We start from the raw sequence: 13,215 nt of genomic DNA, 5'->3' as shown, positions 1-13,215 counted from the left end.
TCTGGCTGTTGCCAGTGGGAGCTGCTGCCCCAAACCCTCTTAAGACTGGGTGATTGAGCTATATTTAGATTAAGCCTCATCAGTCACAGGACTGACATTTTATTTACTTCATGCTCCATGTGCATCAATAATTCTGTAGTGACACAGATTTGCTGTTCTTAAGAAGAGGTTTGAGCAGCAGTTATCAATGAACATAAATACTGTGCACTTGAGGTATTCCCCTTTGTGCTTGGTATCACGGTGAAGAACTACATGGCAGAATGAGAAATGGTCAACACGATGTGCAAAAGGGTAATTTGTAGTTTAGCTAGAATTCATCTACTGAGGACCAGCTTTCTCCATGGAACGCTGTTAAAGCTGAGCAGGGTGTTGTGACACCTCTCTCCCTTGTGCTTTGTTTTGGGTGTGGCTGCTGATTGACATAACAGACACTTGAGAGTGCCTAAGTTTTGAGTATATTTGTGGGAATGAGAGATTATAAAAAGGTTTGCATTGCAACAGACTTGCTATCTTGGAGCATCAAACCCTTTTCAATACAAGAGGAAATCTTGGCATAGATTTCATTTTTAAGGAAAAAAAGGAGAAAACCAAACAAAACACTTGTGACCTGTATTATTCCTGTTCGGTAAGGTGAATGCTGATCTCATATTCTTTTTTTCTCTTTACTTACAGCATGAACAGGTTAAACGCCTTGCCAAGGGGATTTGGCTCTTTACCAGCCCTAGAAGTTCTTGACTTGACTTACAACAACTTAAATGAAAATTCCCTGCCAGGAAACTTCTTCTATCTGAGTAAGAAACTTTTCTAAAAACTTTACAAATCTTCAGGATATGGTGCTTTGCTCTCTAAAATTTATTTGATGCAGACCAAAATACAACACATTTTTCCCCAATATTTATGTTTTTCTTTTAATATCTTGAATATTTCTGCATGGCACAGCAGTATTTAACACTGATATACTGTCATCTGATGCCTTTGGACCCGAGAAAACTTCCTCAGTAATGGTATATTAGTTGTCTTCTGAGTAATACTTCCTTGGGTCCCATACTCAGTTAAAACGTCACGGAGGGAGTTGCAAACCTCAGGGGAAAGTAAATGGTTTTGCAACACAACTGTTGTGAGTTGAGTCTGAAAATAAATTTATTCTTGGTGGTTCATTACTAAAATAGTTTTAACAGCATGTGGATGTTGAGGTGTCCAGTGCCTTAAAACATATGCTAGGGTTACAAAGCTTGGCAGAGCTATGCCGACCTTTGCGTATGTTAAAAATGTATACCCAGAGAGTTGACAGAAGGGTATTGTAATGCATATGTGCAAAAGGGCTGCATTATGGTTACCTAAGCAACTTGAATTCTGGCACTTTCTGGATTTCAGTGATTCTGCTTTTCCATGTACTATGCAGAAGTGGCTTCAGGATCAGTGCATTCAGCATCAAAGTGACAGGCGAGGGGAGAGGAGGACTGCTGCTCTCTGAGGGATGTTGTGATTTTAACCTGGCACAGGGAAATCTTTCAGTCAGCATTATTAAAAATGGTCACATTTAGTGAAATGAGAAGAGGAGGAGTGAACTACGTAAGACAAATGGGATCTCCTCCGGTGAGAAGGAAAGGTTTTGCTGATCTGACCACCTTCTCTCCTGCTGCACCTGACAGTTCTTTGTGAGTCTCCATTTTAATTCCTTTTTCCAACTGTCATGTATGCTTGTTCAATAATGGCAAGCTGCATAGTTGTGCTGGGTCATCTTTTTTGATGAATTTCATTGAGACTTTGCATGGAAATTACAAATTATACTGTTTGAGTCTTTTGTATTTTATTTCAGATCTCTTCCCCCGTTTGGTTTCTATAGAACTTAACATAGTTGTATATTTGTCAAAAAAACTCAGATTTTTTTTTTTTTTTTTTTTGTTTAATGTTTGTTTAGGATGCAATTTGATGTAATAAATAGGAATCGGGGGTAGTAAAGAGTAATGACTGTATTCTCATTTCTGAGCATTCAGGCTGTTTGCCAGAATCTGCCAGAGTCTACTGTTGCAGAAATTGTTAATTGTGCTAGTCCTCTTGAATATAGATGTTTTCCTGAACTCACCAATAATATAATAAGCCAGTAAATCTAAGTTTGACCTGCTTGTTATTATTGTGAGCCCTGGGTATGTCAAAGGCTTTTCACCAAGTCAGGGTCATTAATCAAACCTGACTCCTTTTTATTGATTAGGCCTCAAATGGTTGGGTTATATGCCACCCTGTTTATATATTGCTATTTAATTTGCAGCCACCCTTCGCGCACTCTATCTAAGTGACAACGATTTTGAAATCCTGCCGCCAGATATTGGGAAGCTCACAAAGTTGCAGATAGTAAGTAATTTATCTAAATTCTTGGAAAATCAATTCGATTTTGCAACACTTGTAGGAATAGAATCCAGTCAATTTGAGGAGTAGTAGGGTAGGTTTGCAGGAATAGACCACTACACCTGGAACTGTTTCTTGTTTACTAGAAGACACTTGTAAATAAATTGGAAGAATTGAGCATTCGGGAGAAAGCTGGGGGCAGAGGGAGTAGAGTCTCTTTTGGGCTGCTTTATGGTAACTGAAAATCGTTCTGACTGAATTTATATTTGCTCTTAGCTGAGTCTTAGAGACAATGACCTGATATCACTGCCTAAAGAAATTGGTGAGCTCACCCAGCTTAAGGAACTGCATATCCAGGGAAATCGTCTTACTGTGCTGCCCCCAGAACTGGGTAAGATTATGGATGATAACTTATTTATTTGACTAATAATGATGATGATGATGAACTGTATTTCCTCTGAAATGATTATACTTAAGTTATCATATATGCTAATATTTACTTTCCCCTGAGAAAACCTCACTTTTTCACTCCTCCTGGATATACAGGAGGAGTCAGAAGATGACATGTGTTTTATTATTTTACTTACTGTTGCTTTTTTCTTGTGTATTAGGACGCCAGATTGCCAATTTGTATATAGCACCTTACTTTATATAATATATCATAAATACTGGGTCAGCAAGCCCATTCTTATCTCTCACTGTGTTTTGAGAACACTATTTAGATTAGCCAAAATTATATTAAAAAAAAATGGCAATAGCGTAGTGACTTCTTAGTGACTATACAAAGTGGAAGTTTGATCAACTAGAGTGAAATACAGCTAAATGAGAGGATTTTTTTGTTTTTCAATTTGATAGCCTACTTTTCTTAGGGAGCTGGCAGCTCTTTAACTTAAAGCAATGGAGCTGGTTGATATCATTTGAATTTGTGGTACTGTACATTTGAATACAGTTATAGGTGGCTTCTCTCAACCTATGAAGTAAGAATTCTTCTTTGAAACTTAAGTATTGATTTGCTGAATTTTCATTGCAGTACTCCATTCATGCAAGAGGCGTAGTTCCTGTTTGCCCCAAGCCAGTAATTGGTTTCTGATCTTAAAATTTTAAAAAATATTTTCATTGGGAGTAATGTAGTTGTGTCAATGACCTGTTTTTGAAACACCTGTTACACAGGGTCTATTCCTTGTTTCTTGTTGTTGTGGACTGTTACATGGGGGAAGCTTCTTTGTTTCTACTGGTACCTTCCACATAATAGTTCCCAAAACTCAGAAGGACAGGGACAGAAGTTAGCATGATAGAGTAAAATCACTTGTTTTCAAAAGAATTTGCTTTCACTCTTTGACCCTGTGTACTTTAATGTGACAGTCTGTAGTGAATGCTTTTTGTTTTATGAAGCAACGTGCTTTTCTTCTGTGACTTGGGGAAGGTATTTGCTTTGACTCTTATTTGTTTGCCCACTCTGGGGCTTTTTGACTTTTTTCCACACCTCTAGTAGATGAAAGTTGCTCTCTTTTCTTCGGTTTCAGATGTGTATGTCTTGACACAGGCATACTTTCTTTAGGTTAGGGTCAAAGTCATATTTATTGAACAATTCTCTCAACAGCAACAACATTTCAGAAGCATTTAGTGTCTGTGAATGTACTTTTCTGTAGCTTCCTAAATTACAGCTTTCAGGGTTTTTTCAGAAGTGGAAGATGAATGGTGCACTGAGTTTAACAGTCTTCTTTGGCTAATTAAATATTGTAAGCATGCTGCTGCCTTGCAAGCACAGCAACAAGTCCCCATTAAATGGTTTTACTATCAAAATCCATCCCAAATGGAAAAGTTTGAAACAAAATTCTCAATATTTATTTTGTATTGACCTGCAAAATTTAGGATGGCCAAGGGAAATCTTTTCCACTATGCATTTCTTTGTATTTTAGAACAGTATCACAATCTGGTTAAAAAAGAACTTGTAATTTTGCCCCAGTTGATAAAGGTGAGGTTCACTGACACAGCTAAGTCCTTGTTAACTCTGTTCTTTATTATTCAAAAGGTATTTTGTAAATTCTATTTTTCTTTTCATTTATTAATTGATCAGTGTTTCATTTTATGGTCTTACTCAAGATCCTCATTTGTGATCAGTTGCCATAATTCCTGTTGTGATCTATGCCATGGATAATGCTAGTGCCATTTTTAAAGCAGATTTTGGCATATATTTCAAGACAACTTTATACTTCAGTCTGGATTTGTAATTTGTGCAACTTGCAGGCATACTTTCACACTTAACTGTGAAAAACAATGTTCTGCTTGTTTATTAAACATCGAGGCACACGTGTAGGGAACGAAATACCGGACAAGGGTTTGGAAGGCTTGTTTGTGGTCAGGGGAACAGGCCAGAGGCAAGAGTGAATCTCTGCAGCCCTTTTTTCCCTTCTGTAATCCAGGGCGCTTTAGAGCAGCACCCTATTGCAGGTGATTTTAAAGTCTGCCAGTGAAAGGTGGCGTGAGAGGGTTGCAACCTACTGCATGGACTGTTAGTGCCATAGTCACCCTCTGAGGGAGAATGAACTTTGTCTGCTGTCTGAGTTCTCCCTCCTAAATTTTTAAAATTGAATTATAATGTACTCAGAACTATCTAAATACTTTTTGGTGTGCGTGTCGGATAAATAGCTTTTCAGTGAGCTGGTCCTATTTGCATTAATTGGAGCTGCTGCTGTTCCATTAAAAGTAAACAATCTTTTCTCTCTCATTATCACTTTCGTAATTAAAGGTGCTGAAGGCTTTTGACTGGCTTAGTTCAGGCTCTGGTGGACAGCAGTGAGTCACTGGATGTTCATTTACCATGGAGATGGGCACAGTTGCATGATGAGAAGGATGCATGTGTTCCATTAAACTGTTTTTTAAAGGTGATGTAAATAAGTGCCGAAGAAGGAATGAAGAATAGGGTACGAAAAAGGCCACAGACAGGCCTCAGGGTCACAACTTTGGAGTGGAGATACCTATAAATAACCCCCTACAGTCAACCTGTAATGTCACCTGATGTGATTGTGTGTGGCACCAGTACAGGGCTGGGGGAGATCACTATTACCCTCGTTATGTTTAGCAGAGAATATCTATTGATAATTTAAGAAAAATATTCCTGCCCAGGAGGAAATGAGAGGACTGAAAGAGTGCACTGGACCCTGGGTGAGATGCTTTTCTGTAAATACAGTACATGTGAGTGATGAACACAGGAAATGGCCAGGAGCAGGTGGGTGGAATTTGCAGCTTGTTTTTATTATTTGTCTCTCAAAACCCCATTCATGAGAAATGGTGGTGGGCAGACATATATAAACTTTAGAGAGGCGCTGGCATTTTTTTCCCTAGCATTTAAAAGGTTATGTGCTGCATTGCGAGACAAATAAATCATGATTCACTGCAACAACAGAGTTGCAGTCGGTTATATAAATCGCCAAGGAGGCACTAAATCTGTCACTTCGTGTGCTCTGACCATTTAACAATGAGAACTGATTGGAAAGAAAGTAGACCAGAAACAAGAACCATATAAAATAGTAGATGCAATTAGTCACATCAGTGATGGTCATTTAAGTTCATTGTTTGTTCATCGGGGTGTACCCATATGTGCCTCATCAAAGATTTTCTCAGGAGAATCAGGAGTGTAAGAGTACTGTATGGTGCAGAGTACTCAGAAAGATGTAGCCAAGTAACCACCCAGAGAATGTGACTAGCTTATCTGTATATTTGCATTTGTGATGTGAGGACAGCTGGTTTGATTTTTAAAGCCCAGATTCTAACGTTGCCTGTGTGCACTACCCGGCTGCTAACGTGTGTGCGCACGTGCAGTTGGGTCAGGTTTATGCATATGGAAGAACAATGGTTTCTGAGAATGCTTTCCCAATTACCATCCTCCCTTTTCAAAACTGAATTTGGCATCAATGACTAGTAAGTTGCTCTTCAATACTGTTCTAGTTTATAAAATAATTTCTTCAGGTAAAGAGAAACACTATCAAAAGAGAGTTAGTCCATACTGGAAAAGCGGAAAATTCAAGCCTTGTAAAAAAAAAAAATCGTGATGAGGTAAGTAGCCATGTTCCTTTTAAGGAGCATGAAACATTTTGTAAATTTAATTTGTATATCAGAATTAACAAGTAATTCTTATATAAATTTTTAGTTTTGAACAGCTAAAATTACCTTCCGTGCATAAAGGATTTGCTTTGATTTCAAAGTTCAAGGAATTCTGCCAAAAGCCTCAATATTTCCATCACAGGAAGACCTTTCAAAATTTAGTCTTTTGAAATGACTCTAGAATTTGTGAATTAATATTATATTGCGCAAAGTAATAGCTGTAGTTGTTTGTTAAAGTAAATATTAACCGAAATAGCCATTTACTCAGGTGATTATAACAGAGATGTGCAAACATGAGAATCAATTACTTTACAAAAGATATTTCTTTTCCAAATGTTGGAAACTTTCCACTAGTTGACGTAAATGCCAAACTTTTCTTATTTTTATATAAACTGTCACTGCACCCTGCCTGTGTCATGGCACAGTGCTGCTCACACCTGCAGTACAGGTCATTCATTGGTGCTTGTTGGAAGCCTGAACACTGAGGCTCTTTGCACAACAGTTCTGATCACTGGAACAACTAATTGTTACCTTACAATTTCAAAAAAAGACAAGTTTCTAATTTTGTAACTAAGGTAAAGATGGATAAACAAAATAACTTGTTTTCTGGGACTGCTGATGTGCAGCAGTTATCAGTCAAGAAACAATAAAAAACATGTATGTAACAAGATAGGTTATGGAGAGCTTATTTATATGGAAAAGCTTCTCTCTGAAGAGCTGTGCATATCCTAACTGCCTTTCTCATTTAAGGTTTAAGTTAAAAAAAGAAAAAAAAATCCAAGACCACTACACCCTGCCACTTGTTACTTAGTTAGAAACCATGCTGAATGCAAAATACTTGATGAATACTGCTGTAATTCTTGCCAATCTTTCCAAGATTCAGATTTGATCTTGCATTAGTTTTTAAAATATGCAAGTTTTACAGTCACTTCTCAGATGACTACAGTGTGTGGGTTCTCTTCATGTTGACTGTACTCTGATTATAAGTACCATCAACATAATAATGATGTTTCTGTCAGCAGATACTTCATCTGTTGTGTCAGAGCTGTAGTAGTTAAGAGTGCTGTAATTAGAGCCAATCTGAGCAAATGTTGCATTTGTTGTTATATTTGGATTGTTTTGTGTATTTCATAGTACTTAAAAGTGGTTTTGCTCTTCCGAGTACTTGGCAACCTCTGTTTGAATGAAACTTTCAAAGGTGCAAGGCAAAAGCACTACTGTGGGTCTTTTTTGAAGTAATTTTTTTAAATTAACTAGATTTTGGTCTGATAAGGGACCCTTCAAAGAGAGAATGCTCTGTTGAATTCCCATGTAATTGAGAATCTCAGGGGAGTTTCTGATGCTGGAAAAAATGTGCAATATATTCCAAAATAAATTGGGATGCTGATCCTCTAAGCCTGTAATACTTCCTGTGCCATTGATGTTAAACTACTTTGACATCCTGTTAATTTCCTTTGTTCCCTAACCCATCTGCTGCATAGTGTGTTTCTTGGATTTCTTCACTGGGAACACTTAGTGGTGACTGTTGTTCTGCCCCTTGGGATCCCAGTCAGCGCTGGACATTTGTTACACAGAGCAGCGAAGGAAATGGTATTTCCAGCACAACATGTCACCTTGCAAAGAAAGAAATCGGTGAAACTTAGCAGTACTTGTAGGTCTTCTAGTAAATGGTCTTGTTCTTATGTGAGGAATGTGGGAGAAATTAGTTTAATCAAGTTGTAAGTGTTGTAAGTAGTAAATAAATCATTTTGGAATAAGTTTTTAAAAATACATTTTGAAAGTACATTTTGAAGTAATTTCTTGGATTTTTGTTAAAATGCTCTGTCTTCTGCCTTTCCTCTTAGCTGCCAAGGCAATAGCACTGGCTGGGCTGTTTGCCCCGGTACCTGAAACCTGTGTGTGGTGGAGTTCAGTTGTTGAAACAGCCTGATTTGTCACGTGGCAGTACAAGCATTAGCAGAGTGTTGTTACATGAGGAGTACCTTGTGTGCTGCATTGAATAAGTTCCTGTTTTATGGCTTTTGTATGTGAATGTTACTATTATTTACACTTTCCACTAGTTGTCCTGGTAGGGGCTTGTTCCCAGAGTTAACCTCTGCTCCTGTCACCTGAATATGGAAATGTGAGTTTGTCCAGCCAGGTTAAGGCTATAATCTGTCTTTATTTAATACCTGGAGGGTACAGTTCAGCATTTAATCCATCCTCTTCTCTTTCCCGGGGTTCATCTTCAGTCCTGATGCATTCTGAAGTGTCAGACTTTCCATTATACTTTGGTATAAAGATTCTGGCTGACCTTTGCTTTGATGCTGGAATTTTGTATAAACATCTCAGGACTACATTTACTTTGTTTTAAACTGTCTCCTATGAAACATGCTAGAGGGTAAAATTCTCTTCCCATACAATTGTAATAGCTGTAGCTGTGGCGAGTCCAGTTTGCCCTGTAACACTTCATATTTACATCAAGGGTAAAGAATTGAAGATTTAGTTGGTCTGCTTTTACTTGATTTATTTCAGTTCCTCTTACTAAGATTTGAAGCCAATGGAGTAACTACTATGGGATCATAGTATAATCAGACTATTTAACCTATCAAAGTAATGAGTGAGAGAAGACTTGGCTGCTGATCCTCACTCACTCCATGAGAAGAAAGCACAGGTGGTCTTTCTCCCTAGTAGATGGGCTGAGGGAGCAGCAGTGTTTTCGAACTCAGTGAGCTTAGTTCAGCACGGAGGTAAAGAATGCATTTTGTCAGTGATGAACCATTAGAATAAGACACAACTGGCAGTCTCCATCCCCTGATGTTCTTCAGAACAGATGTTTTTCTGTTCGAAATGTGTTTGTATGTTCTTCAGTTACTGAACTGACACGGATCTACTGTTGTATATTCAGGTCAATGCTGATGTTGGGATCTCATCTCTGAACTCATTATTGGAAATCATCATGTACATCTAAGAAGTTGTAAGAATAACACGTGATGGTGCAAAACCTGTTTTACCTCCCTGAAAGTAGTTGTAAAACTGAGGATGGACTTCGGCTTCAGTGTTTGGCTTTCAGATTGCTCCCTCAGTCTTCTCTTACCCTGGGGCTTCCTGTCTAACACTCACAGGGGAGATTGCAGGCATTCCCATCTGTGTGGTTCAGAAACGAGCCAGGGGAAGACTTGCAGCCTGCTTCTGTATGATGGATGCTCTGGAGTATCTCATCTATTTACGTGTACTGAATCTGATTTCTTGTTATCTGGGACTTGAACCTTTTCCCATATCATGTAGAACCACCACAAATGCTATTTCAGGGTTCTCTGCAGTGCTGGTGACTTGAAGTGATACTGTTAGACCTTCTTCAGTATGAGGGTGTAGGGGTGAGAGGGCAGAAGTGTTGCCGGGATTAATCTTCTGGAGGCATTTCAGTCTAGGTTTAGATTTACTAAACTTAGTTGTTCTCTCTTAGCACATAGAAGCTCATGAGTAAGCAAATTTGTATTTTTGACATATGCTTGGAGATGTAGATTTGTTTATCATACTGAATATTTCCATGAATATTTCTGCTGGTTCCAAAGAGATTGTGTCACGCTGCACTTAGGTACAAGAAGAATTTGCTCTTTGTTGTCTTATTGCTCCTGTATAAATACTGTTTAAATCTGTTGTCTTCTTTTACTAATCCTTCAAAGCAGAGATGATCTTACTTGTTTATAGGAGTGATGTGAGTTACTGGTGCATGGCCTTACATGTGCTTAAGATTGGGGTAAAAATCATTGGCTTTTGATAATACTTTGTGGCATAGAAATGTGTATATATTTTCGATTTTTTACATAGGTATTAAGACGTCATTCACAATTAATTTCTTTGGTGTCCTTTTTATGACATAACAGTCATTGTATTTCTTCCACCCCTCCCACACTTAAAACAATCTCTTTCTATTGAGACAAAGCAAATGCCTGAAAAGTAATAAAAATTATAAGCCCTGTAGTGTAAAGCAAATCTAAAACAAGCCAGGACAGATGTATTTTTACGTACGACCTAAGTTTAAATTTAGTGCAGTGGATTGATCCCTTACTTAGCATTTAATAAAACAGGATTCAAAGGTATTTATATCTAAATAAATTACTAAAACTAATTTTGTTCCTCCTGTTATATGTATGACAGAGTAAGACCTTTGTGTTGTAAAGAGAAAGAACATTTGAATTGCAGTCTTAAGAGGAATCACTAAAAGGGATGTGTTACAGCCTGAGGACTCTCCTTGAGGTCAGTGAAGCAGAGTGTAGGCTGGGAGATGAATCAGAGCATCAACAGGACACAGATGTGAAACTCAACAGTATACAGGCTAAAAATTATATCCATTGATTTTAATGAAGCTCCAATGGGAATGAATTTAAACCATTACAAAGAAGCGTTGATCTGGCATTTTACAGCTAGGATCATGTTTCTTATGCTGAATGCCAATGTTCAGTTCTAAATGTCAGAGTTGTTTAATTACTTAATTTCACCTTTTAATTTTTGAAAGTATTTAAAGTGTTGCCAGGGGGCATTCAAGTGAAAAGGACAAGCCAGGTTTGCACTCATTCTGTTTCCTTTTGTATGTATTGGAGTAATGCCTATGTACACTAGTCGTACCTTACTATACTTCTAATATATATCCATTGGGTAAATATTACACACTTTGTATATCATACATCACAAGAGGATGGGGGGCTTGTAGCTGTACATGTAAGGGGTCCTTGCAGGCTAGGTCTAATGGGCAGGCGTAGCCTGGGAGGTCTGAAGGCACCCTTGGCCAAAGTGATGGGTAGTATTATTGGCTCTGACACTCTCTGCAAACACAACTGTGGGAGGCAGCATTTGATTTTCTATTATGAGTTCTTTTGTGACCTTTGGATGCATTTGAACAAAACATGAATGTTCGCACAAACCACTTTTTATTTCAACACCTCTGCAGGAAAATAACAAGAAACATTAATGATCATGTTTTAGCTCAAGTGCAGGATAGATTCATGGAGACAGGAAAGTGTAGCTGCCACCTTATCCTTTAAATGTCTCTCAGGATAAAGTATGCCCACTGTCATATGAGATGGCCCTTCTCCCCACCCATGGCTGTAGACGCTCTGAGTTTAGGAAATGATAAATGGTATTTTTTGTTAATGAATGACCTAAGTTAGAACACATTAAAATTAAAAATATGCACACTTCAATTTTGCGCTTGAGTTTTCCAGAGTTGTGGTGTAGATCTATTTACTGTAGTTCCTAGGCAGCTAGTTAGGCAGCTAATGAGATTTGGGCATTAGAGAGTTTCCAGGTCTGCGCAGCTTAGTAATTGGGTGTTAGGGGCAATTTGGTTTGGAGGTGGGGTAAACGAAGTTAAATCCAATCCAGGGATCCAATCAAATGTAAGGGTTCAATATCATCTTCAGATACAATGAGTGCTGAGACAGAAAGAAAAATACCGAGATCGGGCATTTCTAAAACCACACAGATGGCTCCTCTTAGAAGGCTTTTGGTCATTCTGTGCAGGTCATCCGCAGCAGTCAGCTGTTAGATCTCTGTTCTTCCCTTTTCCAGATTCTATTCTCTTTTCAGTGTCCATTTGCTGGTAGCAGCAGTGTCCACTTTGCAGTCTTCCTACTTGGAAATCCATATTTACTTAAGATAGAGTAAAAAAATGTCCATTGGACTTAGAAGAATCTTTAAGCATATTGCACCTGGGTTCTGAGATGTATGGTTTTGATGATTTATTATAAAAATTTTAGAAGCACTCAAAAATAATTTGAATAGCACTTCTGTGCCCTTGGAGAGGGACTGTGCTGACTAGCCTTGAGGGTGGCCTGTTCCTCCTCGCTTACCAGAGGCATATGGCTGTGATGCCTTTTGGTGGAGCTGATCTCTTTCAGAATGACAAAATAGCAAGAACTTTAAGTTCATAATGAAGAAATACAATTTTAGTGAAACGATTATGTCAAATTACAGAATAGATAAATATTTTTTAGTAGGTAGATGTGTATGGAAAGAACAAAACAGCAATGACCAATGCAGTCTCCTATCCTAATATATTTTGTGATTGAATCTTTGGCGCTGGAGTGTTACTAGAGGTAATTCTGTATTTTGCTTACTAAAAGTATTTGGGGGATTTGATGTGATCTAACAATATATAAATTTCCAAAAGTCGTGGGGACAGTGTTCTGCTGATGCTGCTGTTAGATAGTATCCTTGAAGGCGTATCTGCCATGGCTTTTTCCCTGGCTCTAGTGCTGCAGGGGTGGAATAACAGCATTTTCTAATGTGGTGCTGCCATTAAAAAAATCGCCTAGGCAAGGAGGCTTTTGGGGTTGGGAGATGGGGACACGTGCGAGGTGTGCAGTTGCTCAGCACTCCTGTGGTGAGCCTGGTGCCACAGCCGTGGCCTCGGGCAAGTGTGATCGTCTCTTCCACGCTGCTGGATTTGTCTTGTGCACTGCAGCAGAAAGGTCCATGCAGTGCTCCTGTGTGTTTGGCACATACTGTCCCTGAGATGTTACTTGGCCTTGTGCTTGGCACTCCTGGATGTCATGCAGCCAGAGTAGAATTAGGTAGATATGCCCTTGATTCATGTATTTTTAGCTGTAAGCACAGAAAGAATGCCAGGATCTGGCCCCAAGCACTGTACGGTGATGCAGGAGAGGCACATTTCCCTTCTGTCTCATTTTTAATTATGGGGCTTCTTTGTGCTCAAATGGCTTGCCTTGCATCAGGAGGGTTAGACTCCATTTCTTACTTAGTTCTAGTGAGGTGAAGCACTCT

At 38.6% G+C, this 13,215-nt stretch overlaps 1 protein-coding gene across 2 annotated transcripts in view; it reads left to right on the top strand.

Annotated features, from left to right (window-relative positions):
- Nucleotides 1-13,215, top strand: part of RSU1 (Ras suppressor protein 1) — a 103,036-nt gene that overhangs the window by 25,142 nt on the left and 64,679 nt on the right. For both annotated transcript variants that reach the window (XM_058420767.1, XM_040086278.2), the window contains 3 exons: nt 673-791; nt 2,270-2,352; nt 2,623-2,737. In XM_058420767.1, coding sequence (XP_058276750.1) covers nt 673-791; nt 2,270-2,352; nt 2,623-2,737 — 317 coding nt within the window. The remainder of the gene's footprint in view (nt 1-672; nt 792-2,269; nt 2,353-2,622; nt 2,738-13,215) is intronic.

This window comes from Hirundo rustica, chromosome 1, assembly GCF_015227805.2.
Source record: "Hirundo rustica isolate bHirRus1 chromosome 1, bHirRus1.pri.v3, whole genome shotgun sequence".
NCBI classification, from domain to species: Eukaryota; Metazoa; Chordata; class Aves; order Passeriformes; family Hirundinidae; genus Hirundo; species Hirundo rustica.
This window is presented reverse-complemented; position numbering and strand designations above follow the sequence as displayed.